The sequence below is a fragment of the Hirundo rustica genome, chromosome 7, assembly GCF_015227805.2.
Source record: "Hirundo rustica isolate bHirRus1 chromosome 7, bHirRus1.pri.v3, whole genome shotgun sequence".
NCBI classification, from domain to species: Eukaryota; Metazoa; Chordata; class Aves; order Passeriformes; family Hirundinidae; genus Hirundo; species Hirundo rustica.
The window spans coordinates 28,514,602-28,533,352 of record NC_053456.1 but is presented as its reverse complement, the minus strand read 5'-3'; the positions used below and the strand labels follow the sequence as shown (position 1 = coordinate 28,533,352).

Below are 18,751 nucleotides of genomic sequence, written 5' to 3'. Positions count from 1 at the left end.
GCACCGATGGCACGTCCCCGTCCCGGGGCTGTGTGCCAGCCGAACCCCGCAGCGAAGGCTCCTCGGTGCGTCCGCTGCGTCCCCGAGCGCTGGAGCAGCGGGGAACGGCCGGGGCAGCGGGGCAGGTGCGCGGGCAGGTCCCGGACGCGGGCAGGACGGCATCCCGTGCATCCCCCCGGGGTGGGGAGCCGGGGACACGAACCGCGTCTGCAGCGCTCCCGCTCCCTCCTGGTGCGGGACGTGGTGGGGACAGAGCCGGGGGCGCAGGGATAGAGCCGCGGGGACAGAGCTGCAGGCACGGGGACCGAGCCGGGTGCGCAGGGACAGAGCCACGGGGACAGAACCGGGGGCGCAGGGACAGAACTGCAGGCACGGGGACAGAGCCGCAGGCGGAGGGACAGAGCCGCGGGCGGAGGGACAGAGCTGCAGGCAAGGGTACAAAGCCGCGGGGACCGAGCCGGGGGCGCAGGGACAGAGCTGCAGGCAAGGGGACAGAGCCGCGGGGACAGAGCCGCGGGCGGAGGGACAGAGCCACAGGCGAAGGCTCAGCGACCACAGCAGCGGCCCAGTGCAGCTAAAAACGGAGCGGTAAACCAGTTCTCAGCGACAGCTGCCGGGAACAGAGCGCTTTCTGTACTTCTCTATAAGTACACGGCTCGCACGGAGCACGTTTGACAATCTTAGACATGCATGCAAGTGGAGACAGGGTCTTCAGAGCATCCTGAGAAGCCCTCAAAAAAGACTCTAACCTGTGGTTTCAAAGACTCTTTCCGAGGACTCAAAATAGCCTAAAGCATGGTTTAGAAATAAGTTGAACTTAGAGTTCTGAAATAATTGCAGTTTGTTTGTCAAATTGATTTCCTCTGAAGCAATCCAACGAGCTAGAAATTTGCAAACATCCGTTTTATAATACATTTGTCACGAAGGCAGTAATAGTAATGTAGCATTAAGAGTTTAAGGGTTGTGTATTTAAATTCAGCAGTGCACCATTAGAGTTACTGGGTTAATTCTGTACCATGGCACTGCCAGTGAAATGGCTAATTGCTGTGTTTATTACAGTGCCTAAGTCATGCAGTCACAGCAAGGCTTGCATTAAGATGAAAGTAACATAAATGAAGATAAGAAAGCAGAAAGTATTCTTGAAGAGTCTAGAATATGTTACACCGTGTAGCTGGCACACTGAGGTACCTACTGAAAGCAGGTAACTCCTGCTTGCTTGAACTTCCATCCAGCTTTTTAGCACTTTGAGCTGTGGATATTTCTGACAAAGGTAGTCGGAAATCTTGACTCTGCCCCATCATCTCTGCACAATTCCAGATGGTACCCTTTCGTGATTACAACTTTATTTCAAATACGTCTGTCAAATAAAAACACAACATGTGGACAGGATTGGTTTTGTTGAGAAGTGCTCTTTGTGCAGTATGAAAAGTAGGCAGCATTCCAAACATACCAAACGAGCCACAGAGTAAATTTAAATGATGCCCACAATTAAGATGCTTTATGTTATTATAGCACGTGGTGCCAAGAAGTAAATGACAGTGCTTATGTTTGTCTCCTTAGCTGCTTTGGTGTCTTTACTGATGTGCTCTTCAGGATTTGCTCTACTCTCCCTTAAAGTTTTGAAAACCAAGTAAATACCAAAAAATGCTTCATGACATGCATGTTGTTGTACTCCTGGTTATCTGTTTCTGTAATGCCATAGAAACATGAATGGCACTTAAAGAAGGGTATAATTGACAGGACTCCACCCTGAGGACTTTGGAATTTTACTTAGGTACACCACAACTGCGAAGGACAAACAAAGGTGGAGAAGGGGGAACGGGTAGACTGAAGGTCACAACAGTACAGGAGGGTCATGAACTATTATTATTCCTAATGTATACACCTGGTCTGGGATAATTAAAAAATAGCAATGAAAGGTGTTAACTTAGTAACTCCCATTCTCAGTTACTTCTTCCCGGGCATACCTTGATTATCTATCCACTACAAAGCTGGTTCTTTTCAGCCTTTGGAGGCTTTCACTGAAAGAACTGTTTCCACTTGACCAGCAGCCATTTGGCACAGCTGTGATGCACAGCCCCCGGTGGTCAGAGCCACAGGTGTTTTAGGGAGGCAGCCTTGAGGGAAAAGCTCAGCACCCTCAAGGAATGCTGACTTCAGCTCAGGCCTGTCACGGGCTGATGATGTTTGGAGTGAAGAGATAGCAGTCTATCCTCCTAAGCAGGGAACTGCGTCACTGAGGTGGGGACAAGCTCACGACATTAAGAGCTGCACAGCTGGAAGCTCAGAGTGTCTGAGCCCTCTCCAACTCGTTTTTATTTAATATGGGCCATTCTTCAAAATATCTTATTCCCCCAATGCTAAAATCTCTGCACCACTTTTTCACACAAGGCAATCCTCAATGCAGTGGGAAATCTCTGGATTCCACCTAGGCACCGCTTCCCACAGCTGCCTCAGTGTCACCCAGCATGAGCTGCAGGCCAGCTCCAGTGTTTACACTGAGGGAAAGCGAGCGATTGTGCACTACGTGGCACCAGTTATCAGTGACCCGGGTGAAAATATGAGGCTGACATCAAGAATGACAGCAGAGAACAGATTCTGAAAGGGCTCCAGCCCCAAAGCCTCGCCTCTTCCCACAGCAGCTCTCCTTCAATGACTCAGGTTCGTGTGCACCACATCTTGAGCAGCAGCAAGAGAATGCAAAATCAAAATCACCTTCCAGAAAAAGTTCTTTAGAAATGGAAACATCACTTCAGCATCAGATTCTCCAAACAGTTTGTGTAACAAACACACAGAAGTGACGAGCTGCCATTTCACCATTCTCCTTGGGCTGTATTATGGTGGGGAGAACCCTTGCCTAAGAGCTGATTAAAGACCAGTTTCTCTCACTCTAACCACTATTATCTCTTACAGAAGTAGAAGGAAATTTTTGGTGGGGGCCACTGACTTTTATTAAAGACAAAAAAATGCATTTTCCATGGAGCCCGGGCCTCTCCAAGGTGTTGGATGTGATATCTGGGGCTTTGTTTGCCCTAAGGTTTTGTATTCTGGGTTTTTTTGGGGGGGGCTTTTTTACATGTGTAGCTCTTATCCAAATTATGTTGCATATGGCTGCAGAATCCTTAATTTCCTCACTTCCAAAATCATGATTTGTAATATGCCAGACTCCACAGGCCACCGGAAATCACTTAGCAAAGGACAGAAGGAGTATCCTGTGGTTTCTCTAAAGGTTTTTAAATGCTGCAAAAAACAGAATGATCTAAAGGTACTCACTTAAAAAAGGATGTTACATATGTATATTCAGAGGCACAATAAAAGAGATGATTTACAAAGTGGATTTTGTAAGAAGATTTATTTTAATTAAGTGATTTCATGATGAAACATGGTCTTAAACAAAATAGAGATCAGTATGAAAATAAAATTATACACAGAAAATTCTTTTCCCCAAACATTTTTGAGTAACAGGGAATACAACACAACAAATTATACAATTTATTGTATTCAAATTATGTAAATCTGTGAGCAGTCAAACATTACAGTATATTCCTTGAAGCCAGGCACAATGACACACATTGTGTGCTCCTGTAACACACAACACATTTTCTATCTGTCCTCTCTGCCTCAAAGAAAAAAAAAAATTAACATGAAATGTAATGCAGTGTAAATGGGGAAAAGGAGGGAAACCATCTTAATGCTTGAAGCATGTATTCCCCATTTAGTGTTTTGTGAAAGTGATGTACCAAATTCAGATGAAACTTAAACTGGCTTGTAGAAAGATAGAAAAACTTGGAATTCTATTTGATATACAGTCTTGTGAACACTTAACTGAAAAGTATGGAAAGGATTAAAAAATACGCCGTGTTCTACTTAAAGCTTAGAAATAAATATGCACTCCGTATTCTCAGTGCCTGAAATTCTTTAAAAACAAAGAACTTGGTATAAAATTATATCAAGTAATTGTCAAAAATGAGGAAGATGCACCTATAATCCTGTTAGATTCTGGATGCCTGCATCCCCACTACAAAAACTTGTAAAACTACACACTTTCAAACATGCTGAATAACCCAAACCTAGTAAGGGCAGGAACATCACCTGACTTGGGGGTAGCAGTATTCCACACCACATCCCTCATTACCTCTAAAGATCTCCCTTTCCATACTGTACCAGCCCTTACAAGTACAAATGTTCAGTCAATTATTCAAAAAGCAGCCTTGCTGATCAGGATTCATGGATGCCCTCAAGGCTATGTCATTCCCAGGAAAAACAGCGTGTAAAGAAAAAGCATCCTCCAAATGTGATTTATGTAGTTAATATTATCATAATTCTCCTCCTCCCTGCGATGCTGATAATAAACAGCAGTCTCCTGAGTGTTGCAGACTCATTGCAGAAAAATGTCCTGCTGTATGAAACTATTGAACCAGTATGGTTCAACATGGGAGTTGTCTTCTCATTTAGGACTTTGAGTTTATATAAAACTCCTACCATCTCAGTAACAATGTTGAAGAAGAAAACTCACAAGGAATTCTTCTTTTGACTCTCATATTGACTCATTCAATAGTCTTGTCTTTTAGGTAAAAAAACAGGTCAACTTTTAGGTACAGAAACCCATCATGAAACCCTCCCACTCTCTTACACAGTACTGTTTTGGATAATATCATTAGAGTGTGAATGGAATCAAGACTTGCATCAGCTTGGCTAAAGCTACCTAGGTCATTGAGAATATTCTAATTACCCTAAGTAAGCTTTGGAAATGCCACATCAATCCTTGTCTTTGTGGAACTGCATGGTTCTTATGCAACCATAATGCAAATATAAAGTATATTAAAAAAAAACCAAAACTGCATTTTGACATGTCCAAACATTAGGAATTTGGCCCATCATGTTAAAAATGAAAGTCACCATTGGTTGTGATGATTTAACCTTTTATCAGAAGTTGTATCCCTTGCCAAATGCAGTAATAAAGTCATTACTTGTACTAATAGAAGAGGGCTTCCAGACACCACCCTTATTTTATTTAGAAGCCTTCATCTTCCTGAAAATAGCCCAAATAAAAAACCCCAAACAACCTAGTCCCAATGACAAACAAAAAAGCCAAACCACATAGAAGTAAATTTTCTGATTGTGTACTTAGATTTTCAAAAGCTAATAATCAGTTAAAGCACATCTTGCAGGTGCAGTAACACCAATGTTATTTCAGGATGAACTGTCATTTTTCCCTAGGTGCATTATCATAGCCTAATTTTCAAGCAGGAAGTATCCTGTTTTGTATCCCAGGGGTCATCACAGCTCACTGACCTGCTCCCTATCCTCGAAGCACAGCCCTTTTTCTGTGTCTGCTCTCAGACTTGTCTGCACTCCAGCACTCCTCCATGGCTGTATCTTGTGTGCTGCATGGAACTGCCCTGTCTTATCATTACAGCACCTACAATTACATTCCTTCTTAGAATTATTTATGAGGCTTCAGAGATTTATTTTATTATTCATACAGTAATCTACTTTAAAATGAGTGAGCTCCGACGTCTGACTGCAGTCAGCATGGCAGTCTCAGCAAAATCCTCCTTTATTGGCCTTATACTGCTGGGTGGGAATGTCTAACTATGAAAAAGGTAATCCTTGTTTAAAATGAAAGATGTTGAATAGTCAACGGAGTGTGTCACGAGCTGCTTGTATTGCAATTAGCAGGCATCACAGCTAGAAGAGCTTTTGGGAAGAATCCAGTTCAAGGGCTGCATGAGAAAGCCTCCAACCGTGGAAGGCAGAGTCCCCACTATGGTAACAGATCTCCTGCTGCTGGGGTTTCTGGATCAGCATCACCTGCCTCACTGCAAAGGCTCCGCACCCACCTGGCCAACAGCCATGGGGACCACAAATTCTGGCCATTTAAAACATTGCAAGGAAAATCTCCTGCCTCATTCATTTTGCAAAACCAAAACCAAAAGACATTTTACCCTTGGATACATAATCAACTATTTTCAAAAAACCCTTTATGACTATTATTGTTAAACCGCTCAGTCCTGATATCAGTGTAGCAGTGATCCTGTGGACTCTGGACTGAGGGAGCTGCTCTTGAAAGCAACCCCAAACCCAGAGTCTTACTGTGATACTCCAGCTACAGTCAGTGTAGGTGGTCAGCAATTGTCTCTGGGTGATTGTAGGATTATGTGCAATCAAAAGGGACAGGATGGATGGCTTTGAAAGGCAGCCCGGAATAAAGGAGACCAGAGTCCTGTGGAGTTCTGTAGGTCTATACATTTAAAAGCTAATTGATGTCAGCACAAAAGTATGTTAAATTAGTTGAACAATATACCTCCTGAGGCTTAACAAAAGCCTCGAAGAAGGCAAGGTTTTTTCTAATGCAGGCTGAATGAGAAGTTTCTCAAAGTTCTGAAAACAAGGAACAACGGAAACCCCCAAAAGATAAAGTTTCATTATTGAGAAGTTTTTTAACAGATGAAAAGACTGAGAGCAGTGTAGCTCGGCTCCCTTTCACATCCATCATAGCTTTGAGAAATTTGTCACAATATATCTCTAGTTAGAATTTTAGTATCTATCATTACACTGCAATACAATCCGAAAGGAAACAAGTTCAAATTTTGAATTATTGACTTAGGGGCTAATCAATGAATGTAGCAACTATTTCACACAGTCCTCAGGAAGTATTTGTAAATGCATTCTGAATCCACACAGATACTTCAATGGATTGTAACCATTCCAGGAGTCCTTGGCTGTCATCCTTTTACTGACAACAGGAGGAACCTTTCTAAACAGCGGCCAGAAGGTCAGTCATACAAAACAGAATTATCAAATAATCATGGTTTTACCTTAAAATACCTACAGCATAATATGGCTCTTAGCAAAGCCTATGAAGTAAATTCTGAAAGGAAAATATTTTGTAAAAATAATAAAAATATTTAAATAAAAAACATTTCATAGCAATGAACATCCTAAATACTAGTAGCCTAGTGCCAAAATCTTAATTGTCCCTCTAAAGCTGAACAGAAGCACTATGAAGTTTATGGACATGCAAAATATAAACCATTTTTCATTGTGAAAATTCTGTGTTTGGAGGGTCAGCATTGTAATTCTGCATACTGCTAACAAAAGTGGGTTATAATGCCTTTACAGTAAAGTTATTCTTTTCCTCTGCTATTTACCTATTTATGTATATTTAGTTTTCCAGCGAACAAGCAATTTCAAATTCAACCTCCCAAATTCTTCTTTATTGTAAACTATTTAGACAAAAGGTTAGACTGGTCCAACAGCAGCCACTGTGGTTTGCACTAACAAAATTGTAAAGATTTTTTTACTTAAACTGACAAGGCAGTCAAGCCATAGCATTTCTGCAGTTCTGTTTTACAGCACATAACTGAGCCAGAACACAAAACAATTTAAGAAGACAGCTTTGAGTAATTCTTCTGAAATTCTGCTTGGAGTTCAATTGCTTGCCCAGAGAGAAAAGGATGAGAAGGGGAAACAACAATAGATGAAAGCTACATCTGCAATCTTATGACTGGAGATCAACCTTCTGCTCAATTCCCACTAGTGCTAACAGGAATACATTAACCCTCTACATTAAAAAGTGCCAGGAAAAACAACATTATTAGTATAGTTTAATGAAGGTAAGGTTTCCTTCATGGAAAAGAAGTAACTTGCTTTATGCTACGGGAAGTGAACTTACACTGGCCATTCAAATACAGCTGCTGAAGATGCCCCTGATGTGAACAGGGATTCCCTCAGCCCAGAGACAGCGTGCTTCAAGCAGCTCCATAAAACTCTGCAGCTACCACTGCAGAAACTCAGTAAACATCTGCAATTAATACTGCTGAGATTACATTTAACAACCAGATGATACCATTGCAAATGCATCAGAAGGATTTTTTTTTTTAAACCTTTTTTAAAAAGGATTAAAAATACATAAGAAACCACAAACCTCTTCTCTTTCCTATAATTTTAAACCGAGCAAACTACCAGTCCAGTGCTGTGCCAGTCCAACTCCTACCAGAAGCTTTGTGTGATGTCCTGCCAGGATGCTGCAGCCTAGATTTTCAGTGTCCCCGAAGATGACAGATATTCCCCGCCCCTGTGTGCCCCGGGGTTAACTGCTGCCATGTGGAGCTCATGTGGTGCCCTTGAGCGGGCCTGTGAACGCAGAAGAGTTCAGCCCACATACTCTCTAAGCCGTTTTAACAGTTTTTATGGTAGGGTCAGAACAAGGATCATGAAAAAATCATGTTTAAAAGCAAAAGGAGGCAAATATTTGATGAATTCCAAAGAAAAACAGCAGGCAGGGAGGGGGTGAGGAGGAAGGTCTGGATTGAAAGGCTTTCCTGTCCTGCCCTGCCAGGTGCTGCTGGTGGTGTGACAGAGGTGGCAGATGGCTGTGCCCCGCCTGCTGCGGGCAAAGGCACCACTCCCCACACTGCTGCTGGCCTGCAGACTCTCAGTGGGTGACTGCTTGCTCCAGCAGGTGCCACACTGCACTTCATTCCAAGCTTTTGTGGTGTATTTAGGAGTGCTCTGGCTATAAACTGACTGCCAGCAGTGCACACCTCTGCTGGGCTGGGATGCTGGGACCTGGCCCTGGGGCGGGGGGACAGAGGCCACTCTGCTGCCAGCCTGCCCAGGCTGCAGTGACCTGGGAGCTGGTGATGTGCAGCTCCACTTGCCAGCAGAGCAGGAAACGTGGGCACCTCATTTCAACTCCTGCAGGGCCGGCCCCTGCCAGCCTCTGTGTGATGGACACGCTGCGGGCTAAGTCAGTACCAGCTGTCATTGGCCGAAGGGATTCTTCTGTCTGCTCTTTTCCTCCCTAAATGCAAAGCTCCTCAGCACCATCTGGAAAAGCTCTGAGGAAATAGAGAGTTTTGGAAAGGCTCCCCAGCCTTTCTCTGCGTGGAGCCTCATCCCTGCTACACTGTGATAAGCAACAGCACGGTAGGGGCCTGCTGCAGTCAGCTGCAGGACATGAAAGCTGCCTCTCCCTTGGGATACATTTAATGGGAATGGCTTCCAAAACCAAAGGGAGAACATTCCAAGCAGTTGCCAGGAGATGTGAGTATTTGACTAAGCTCAGGCTTCCTTTCCTATACTCCCTCCTTGCTAATCCCTTCAGAGCAGCAGCATCACTTACACTGTCACAAAGAGCCGAGTGCTCCAGGCCCCACAGGGAGCTGTACCCAGATGACACCTCAACCTTCACACAGCGCTTTTCTAGTGCTTCAGGGGATGTTGGCAGCAGAGGAGGAAGCAGCAACTCCTCCTTAGTCTCTCTTGGGTTTAGTGCTACAAAGTTGCTGGATTGATTTTTTTTCTATTTATTTATCTATTTTCTAACTGACAGCTGCCCCACTGGTGACCCTGTCACACCTTTACAGAATACCAGATTATCATGGCTGATTTAAATTATTTTTACATGCATAAATACAGAACAAATGGGTGCAGTAAATATATTTAAATAAAAATTGACAAGATGCATTTATTGTTTTAGTTTTGTACAAAAGCATAACTTAAAAGGCAAACTAGTATAAACTTACTTTGTGCCAAATATTTAAACTTTTCATTCCAAAGAGTATCTGGTTCAAAACTTGTAGATACAGTTTCCACCTGGGAAATCTCGTTTTTTAAGACCACAGATAACACAGTATTGTAAAATGAAAGTTCTGTAGTCCTACAACCAATCAGAAGTTGCATTCTGCTCCAAGTGCCAGAGTTTTAGCTATTCAGTGAATGGATCCCATGAAACGTGAGCCATGCTGGAGTGACCTGCTGAAAAGTCAGTTTGCCTACTGCTCATTCATGTTCTGAAAAGCGATGTGCATTAGGACCCGTGACATGCAATCTTAGCTGATAAATATACGTGTAGAAACAGGGTGATGTGTTTGAACTTTTCTTTGCTACTTCATACCAGCCAGAAGTAGCCTAAGAAAACCTAAGTTACTTAAGAGAGTCCCAGATGTCATGCAGAAGCTCAATTATTCTTGAAATAAAAGAATGCTTTCCCCCTGATTTTGCTTTGCCTTTGCACATGTGACATTTCCTCAGTAAGTCTGAAGGGTTTTCTCAGTCACCACCACAGCTGCAGCTGCTTTCTGCCTCAGAGGGTGGACTGGCAGTCTCTGCTGACAACATCTCCAGGGGTGCTCGCCTCTGCTGGAAAAAAACCTCTCACAGAACAAGCAGGACACCTCCCTCAGATGCCCCTTCAAGAGCCTCCAGAGTGAGAAGGTTACTTCAAAAGCTACTTTTCCCACAAACAGGGCTTGCTGCGCTGCGGCGCTACCGAAAGGGCCAGCACAGAGCTGCGTTCGCGTTCTTGTCAGCCAGTATCCAGGCGCAACTCCCGGAATTTTAAAATGTGGTGGATGCGGTGCGTGACAGCAGCTGTGCAAGAAATGGGGCGCAGCTGCACAAGTGTTCCACAAGACCATCTGGAGGAAAAGTACCAAAAATAGAAGCGAGCAAGCCTCGTGTATTTCAGCAAAATTAAGCATAAAGAAATTGGTGTCCATGCAGTGTTTGATATGCCATAAAAACTGCTTTCAAATAACATTTGATAAGAAAACTAAGAAAACTATTTATCGGTGAAAATGCAAGCTTGGACTCTACGAACAGTTTACATCTTGGAGGTGTTCACTGATACAGGACAGCGGCATTATGACCAGTGGCTCACCTTAAAGAAGTCATTGAGGGTTTTCCAAATGAGCTAGTGTTTTACAGTGCTGTACAAATAAAAAGTTGTGGGGAGCATATGAAATATCTGTATTAAACTCCACTGCATTAAGTTATCCAATGCATGAAAAATGACCCGGATGCATTTAAAACAAATGCATATTACAATATCACATATAGTATTATAAAATTATTACTTATGTGCACAGTCCTGATATCTATAGACATGGCACTGTGAAGAAAGCCTGGTTCCTAAGCATTTTTATAGATATTTGATAGTGATGCAATTTGCTATCAGTCAGATCATAATGTCCCTTCAACTTTGGTACATTCAGTGCAAAATATTTTCGGGAGTTTTTTTACTCTTATAAAAATAAAAGGCATTTTTTTCCCCTGGAGAGTGCTTAAAGAATAAACACTAGCAGAATGTCTGTTCAAGCATGGAAAGTGACAAAACAGAAATAACACTTTTGTTTGCTTGTTTCCTGTTTACACTCTAAGAAACATAATATAATGAACCTATAAAAATAAACAGAAGTCACTGTGTTAGGGTTTTTTCCTGATATGCTGTGATAAATTGCTAGTTTCTTCTTAAAATAGTTTCCATGCAGTATAAAGCATAAAATCAGTCTTATTAAGTTCATTGTAACAGCTCATATTTTGTCATATACACCACTGGCAAACGCATTTCCACAAACCTCCTCAATGCACAAGCCGTTGTTGTTACATCCTTTGTTGCTGACTTTCCTTCCAACTCACTTCTGCCCCAGGAACTTGAGCTCTATGGTGTTCCCCATGCAGGCACTCGTAGTCTTAGGTAAAACGAGTGTTGGATATGCTGTTATAACATATGGCATAAAGTAATGTACCTTCATGAATTAAAAAGGAAAAAGAACTTATATAAAAGTTCAGTTGTATGCTTTTTTGATAATTTACTGGGTAGGTAAGGGGCTGAATGATTTCCCATTTTGACTTGAATTTTATATTCGACAACTTTGATGAAATCCAGTCCTTGGGTACATGTCAGTTTTGCAGCAGCCAGATGGATCACAACATGGCATCACGTTTCTGGTTTGCTCAGAACATAAACGTAAGAAGTGCAGCCATCCCAAAAACCAATGGATTGCAAGACTTGGTTTTCCCTGCACACCAGGCACACTCTAGTTTCACTGCCGAGAATTCTGCCACTACCACAATGCTTTTTAATTGCTTCACAAGCTCCTTTGTGGAACCTCATTATTTGAATTGCACCATGAAACAATTTTCCTCTAGGAAATCCAATACAAAAGTTCATTCATTCCTTGAGAAGACAGATCCACAAAAGTCCAATGAGCTGGGCACTGTGGTTTGTGTATCACTCAAGTCCAAAAGTACTTGTCTCTTCCACTGCTGTCAACAGTTTTTCATATAACATAGAGAATGACGGGTAAGGGGGAAGGTCCAGACGATTGAAACAAGTGTGAGCCCTGAGGGGAAAAAGAGAGAGGAGGTGAAGAAGTGCATTATTTGAAAAGTTCAAAAGAGAACACACAGACTGGTATGTGCTTGAATAGAGATGGGCAGATAGTATTCTTTTAGTAGACTTTGTTCTGTCAAATGATGTTTTCCAACTGAACAGGTAGTGAGGTTTAATCTACTTTCTTCTCATTAAAATAAGCCAGTGAGAAGCATTTATGAAGGTCTTTAGAAACATACAGACAGTCCAAAAGGCATGGGATAAATTTTATCCATCAAATGTGCGTGAGGGAAAAAAAAAAAAAGAATGATTTGGCATGGTACAATTTCAGTCTGCTCTGAAATCTTGGCTTTAAACGTGTCTTCTGAGATGTAGCCTTTCTTTTCTGTATGGATGATACTTGAATACTGTATTTGTAATGATAAACAAGGTATTTCCATACATCTCCAGATCTATAGGAAACAATCCCACAGTGGTAAAAGATAAATTAGATACTCTTCCTTTTACAATTTCCTTGGCGTATGGATGGTGTTCTTGAGGCGTTACTGCTTGTGCTGATATTCCCAATGGACATTATCTGCCCTAGGGGCCAGCAGCTTTTGGAATTACACAAAAACCATGCATGAACCTCTAGCAACCACCCTGCTTGCTTAAGGGGGCAATTTATTTCTCAGGTTTTACAATCCATCTACCTCAAGTTCGTTGACACACTTGGAACTGTCTCTCAAAACCTCTTTCAGGGAATGAAAAGGGAGACAAAAAAGGTTTCTCTTCATAGTGGAATCATGGATATCATTGCCTGACCTCAGGGCATGCTAAAACACTGTGGTGGATGAGCCTGTCCAATGAAATAGATAATGTAACTATTGCTGTGATGGGTTCTTGAGGATGAAATGATGCAAAGAGAAACTGGAAGAGGCATCTCTTCCGCTCTAAAGCTTTGTAACAAAGCCTCACTTTAGATTGATTTTAGTAATTTGGCAGGTCTCTGTTTACAAATACTTCAATCTTTTGCAATAAAATACATCATAGAGTTACTTATTTAAATTCAATCCAGCTGAAAACCAAACTCCTCCTGCAGTGCCCTGCCCTTCATCAGTATGATCTGTATTAAGCGTAAATATGTAACATGTTAATGGAAGGACTGAACAAGCTCCCTCCTCACGGCAAATGCAACTCCTCATTTAACCTGAGCAGTCCCAGAAATCCAGATGTCTACCACAGGCCTGTACAGATTTCCTCTGAGCCAGAAAGTGCTGCCTTCTGTGTGAGCAAATTCATTAATTGCCCCTTTAAGTGACTCTCCTCTCCCAGCTATGGGAATGGAACATGGAGTGAAGTGGGTTAAACTCGCTTGTTAAAAAACCGACAAGCCCATTGCAAACTGAAACTCATTGAAGCTGAAACAGCCACTCAGTTACAGCCTTGTAGTGTCACAAAAATATCAGGCTGAAGACATGTATACACGGCTCACAAGGTCACACCATTATTTAATCACAGTCCAAACAACAAATATGCAATCACATTAAAAAACATTGCCTTTAGCACCCTCCCCAGATACAGTACCCTTAGAAGAATACTGCTCTACACGCTGTGTAGCAGAGATGGCATTTCCCCACTCTGTACTCCAGGGGTCTGGTAAATTTTTTCTACCCAGCCATCTCTCTAAGGGTCCTGGAGGAAAGCTTTCTTTTTATTCCTCCTTTGCCTTTCCAAAAACGTTATAAAATAATATCTGCAATATAGATTTAATTATTCCACTTCCTGCAGAGTACTTCGAAAAAATTGAAAATACTCTCCTTTGAAGAAAAAGACCAACTGAAGCCCAGCAGCAAATGGAACTCAGTGATCCCTTGAATTCAATGTAGAGTGTTGAAGAGTCTTAGGCAATTAAGAGCCTAACCACATGCTTCTGCTCCATGGGGCTGACAGCCACTCATTAGAACTATGGATCATGCTGTGTGGGCTGTAAAACCACAAATTATAGAAGACACAGTATATAATTAGCAAGGGATTCATAACGAACTGGTTTAATAGTAAGCCAGCATGTTGTTTACATTTATTAAGAGAACTGAGTTTTATCTTATTTTGAGGGCAATTTTGAAAATGGAATCACTTACTGTGGAAAACCAAGTAATTAAAAAAGTCAAAACCAAGACCTTTGTCTTCTGAGGCGATGCATGCTTTTCCAACCCCGGCAAACAACTTCCTAAGTCCTTGAGACAAACGTGTTTTTTTCCTTCTGGGTAGTATCTTCCCATTCTAACACTTCAAACCACATGGGCACGAACTGCTCATCTTCCTGGGCCCACACCTCACAACAACATAAAAACCCATCTTGGTTCCTAAAGTCTAGATTCCCAAATTCCCAATTAAACTCCCCTTCATTTCGATTACCGTAGTGGAAGAGAGTGACTTAGGTTTAAAATGCAGTAGTCAGACATAAAACTCATTTTCAAGTGAATCATCACATGTATGAATAAATAATGAACAGCAATGAACCTGGAACAAATTTCTCAACATGGGAGTGAATTGAAAGAGTACCAGTCCCTCCCCTAGTTCAGTCTAATCTGCAATACAGTGCAAAAGAAGGAAGCAGAAGTGGCATTGGGGTAGCAATAGTTAAGCTAGACCTGTAATAATCAATCTTGCCAGGGCATTTTACATGCTACCTAGCTAGTATAAAAGAGCCATACAAGCTCGGCAACCTGACGTGCCTCACAGAAATCTCACTGTTTGGATTCAGCAGAACTGATTACACAGCAGTCAGAACAGTGGGAGCCAGGCAAACATCTAGTGAAAACTTTTGTGTTTACATTCACAGCTGCTTAGGCCACAGTCACATACCTAAGTGACTACCCTAGCTGCCCTTTGTGTCTCAGATCAGGAGGAAGAGATGGGGATGGCCGTTCTTGAGTGTTTTCAGCACTGCAGTGTTTTTAGAAACAGAGGAAGAAACAAAGTCCACTGACCTGTTAAATCCTCACTTTTGCCACCCGAGCACTATCAAATTTCACAGGCACTCCTGCTAAGAGGGCAATTTGCGAAGTACAACACGCTAGGAGTGAGCGATGGTGCCTTAACATAAAAGCTTTAGTTATCTGAGAATCAGTAAGAGTCACGGAGTCCTAGGGCAGCGTTCCCGGCAGATCCAGCGATGTGTTTACACATGCTGGGCTTGTTTGGAAACCTCTTGAAAGTTGCTACTCGGGGTTGTAGTGACTGATGCGTTACCTCCAAGCCGGCAGTACCCCGTGTTTGCACAGGGAGTCTCAGAGGCTGCTGTGACCCAGGCTGAAGCTGCATTGTATCCAAGAACTGCTCATGTAAAAATGCCAACAGTGCTTTCAGCTTGGGGCTTAACCCATCTAAGAACTAACACGGGAGATATTTCATTTTTTATGAGATCAAGGTTCCCCACGTGTGAATACCAGGAACTGCTTGCTCACGATGACTGTAGGTGTTTGTCACACACGGTTGGTTTTATTTTAATTCTCACATTTGTATGGTAAAAAAGATCCAGTGAGACAAAAATCAAATGTTTCCTAACCAAGGGAAATGTAAGTGAAATTTCAACGAATAAGACAATCTCTTAAATGTGAGGAGTTGGCATTTCCCCTAAACTTGATGAACAGCCTATGATAGCAAAGATTCTCAACATGTTTCTCCATATTGCACTTTTGGGAACAGTTTTATTCTGCAATTTATCACAACCAGGGTTCTGCACAACCTTTCCAGAGGAAATTCTGAACATCCTGTTCTGGCAGGTCCTGGCCTTTTCCATGCTGCAAGCTCTGCTTGCAAGCGCCGGGAACTTCAGCCTCAGAGAATATATCGAAAAAATCATGCAATCTCTTTTCTTAAACTTCCAGCCCCCCCCAAAAAAAAAAAAATTTGGAATTTTAAAGTCAGAAATTATTTTTTTAAAAGTTACAGCTTTTACTTTTTTAACAGAGCCAAAGCTAGTCCACAGGCCAATCATAATCAAACTACAATGGAGACTTATTGGGCTACAAGATACTAGTAGGCCCCCAGATGACTAATTAGAGTATTTGATATGAAATAGCAATTTTCAGGATTTGGAGTCCTTTAATCCTCAGTTGCCTAGCTCTCATTTGTGCTGTAGACGTGAAAGATGATGGCTCTGTTTAAAGGCCACCTGCTGTGCCTGTGGATTTCACAGCACCACTCCATGCAATTGTAATGGCAGGAGCCAACCCAAGAGACATTTCTGCCTCTGACCTTGTGCCGGAGGAAAAACCTGCAGGTTGTTGGTCAGAGAGACTCTGTGTGTTTCTGACAGCCACCCTGTGTCTAAGATGAGACTCTGAATGCAAGTTATTCCTCCTTGTTTCTGAGGAGTGGGTTTATGATTAGGGATGAGTTTCCTCCATGGATCAGCCCAGCCCAAAGCCGCCTCCAGAGGCTGTACAGGGCACGCTAAAGCTGAGGTCTGATTAGGCAGAGTTAGGTTGCCCACACTCCACACACTAATGTGTGTCCAACCACTCCTAACCCACTCCAGAGGCTGCAGAATCACAGAACTGGGTGAAAGAAAATCTCCCAACTATCAGTCTGATCACAGTAAATACAAGAACCTGTCATTTTTTGTCAATTAAGAAACCAAGCTGAAGGTGGTTTTTTTCATCATTCACATATTATTAGTTTAGTTCTGGCATTGCTACCATGGACCTTTGAAGAGAACTCTTTTTTCTGCTCTAAAAATTGTAAAGCTTTTTTTTTTTTTTTTTTTTTTTTTTTTAATATTTTCATCTTACTCCTCTAAACCTGCCATACCCAACATAAATTGCAAGGGCTTGTACAACTCGTATCTTGTACTCCCATACCATTCCTTTATCCTCTTCACCTATTTCAATTGATCTTACTCGTTCTCTTTGAAATCCTCACCTTCTCGTGTCTGTCTCTCTGCTTCTCAAGTGAAATTACTCCCTCCCACCTATTCTGCACTCACAACTTGCCTCTTCAGTATTTGTTAACACTTGACATCAGATCAAGCATAAAAATTATATCACTAAGCTATACTATAAAGCCCGTGTCTGATGCAAAAAATATAACAGTAGTTTTCAGAGTAAGTCACAAGAGCTATTTCAATTCATATTATTTTTTGCTCCTAACTTGTGAACTGCATGTTCAGTGAGTAAATACTTGGACATTTAATCAAACGTAACAAAGAAAGTCAGAAGTAGCTATCATTCTAAGATAATTTTCCGTGTGAAAAACACTACAAATATGGATGTCAGCCACAGTTACACTGCCTCGCCCGCCTCAAGGGAACAAAACTGAGTTCAAACCCAAACGGGTGCGTCAGACACTGCAACAACGGGGAAGGAAATCTGCTCGTAAGGGAAGGGATATTTGCATATTCAGTGAAAGCTCGTTAATGTTTGTCAAACAGCTGATGTGTGACCCCAGAGAGCGGCACAGGGAGGCCACCCTGGCATGAGTGCCCCCAGAGCTGTACCTTGGAAGAGCAGTGATCTTCCCCCACTTCTCCACGCAGAAGCGCCTGGGCCCGTTGCTCCCGCGGAGAGAGGCAAAGCCTTCGTAGGGAATGCTGGAGGTGCCTGTGACAAACTGCCAGCACAAACACATCAGCACAGGGCCAGCACACGTGGCCTGGGGGACACTCAAGCAGCACACCCACCGCAGCCCAAAGGCTTTTGGAAAAGCATTTGCAAAGCAAGGGAATTGGAGAGGCACGAGCAATAAATGCTACTTTACATGGAGGCTAAGGGCAGACCATTTCCTGGTTGGGCTCTGAAGAGGCAATTTAGCAGATTAATTTCCTCCAAAGTTTTTCTGTTGCATAAATACTGTAGAATAACACGCTATCAGTATCCAGTTACTGAGACTTAAGCCTAAGTGCGTTTTTTGCTGCCGTTTCCTGCTTTAAAAGGAATCAATACAAAAAGTAGTAATGTCTGGTGGCTTTGTGTTATGCCTTTCTAGCTAAATGGATTTCCAGTGCTTTAGAAACCACAATTAACTACTCTAAGAAAAGGACTAAATTCTGAAGGTTAGGTGTGCCCACTGACATTTGCTGAAAATACTGACTAGTGGGCAGTTTTATTTACAACCTGTCATGAACAGATCAAACATAGCTTTTGACAGATGAGAGACTATTTGATTTGTAATGACCTGGATAAAAACTTTTGACTAACCGATGGACAGGAACATACAAGCAGACATTTCTGTCTCTCCATCAAATGAGATGTTCCACACTGCCTATTTACAGGCTTTTAAAAATACTTAAACAGATTCACAAAAGAAATTTTTTCATAATTCATTGATCAGATAACAATTCTGAATTGTTAAAAACAGCTGATCTCATACTGGATCAATAACGTGGTATGGTTTGCAGTGGAGGTTTGTCTGTTTCTTTACAGATAGGATGGATGTAACCTGAACGTAAAGAATTTAACTCAATAGTAAACCCACGTGTATAAATATTCTTCTGTTGAGATATTTTGTCCTCCAGCAGCAGGGTGACTGGAACCTGCAGGTTTAGTGAAAATGGGATTGGACTGACTTTAAGGTTTCCATCATTATTTTCTAATTTGAGGCCATCTAAGCTTTGTCCTTCCTAAGCTGTATAAATACTACTAA

The 18,751-nt window shown here is 42.2% G+C and overlaps 1 protein-coding gene across 1 annotated transcript in view; it reads right to left on the bottom strand.

The window, feature by feature from the left end:
- Positions 1-6,157: 6,157 nt before the first annotated feature.
- HECW2 (HECT, C2 and WW domain containing E3 ubiquitin protein ligase 2) overlaps positions 6,158-18,751 on the bottom strand; it is a 152,418-nt gene continuing 139,824 nt past the window's right edge. The window contains exons 28-29 of the mRNA XM_040070394.2: positions 17,607-17,719; positions 6,158-12,134 (exon numbers count right to left, since the gene is read on the bottom strand). Of these exons, the coding sequence (XP_039926328.1) occupies positions 12,023-12,134; positions 17,607-17,719 (225 nt within the window). The 3' untranslated portion in view covers positions 6,158-12,022. The remainder of the gene's footprint in view (positions 12,135-17,606; positions 17,720-18,751) is intronic.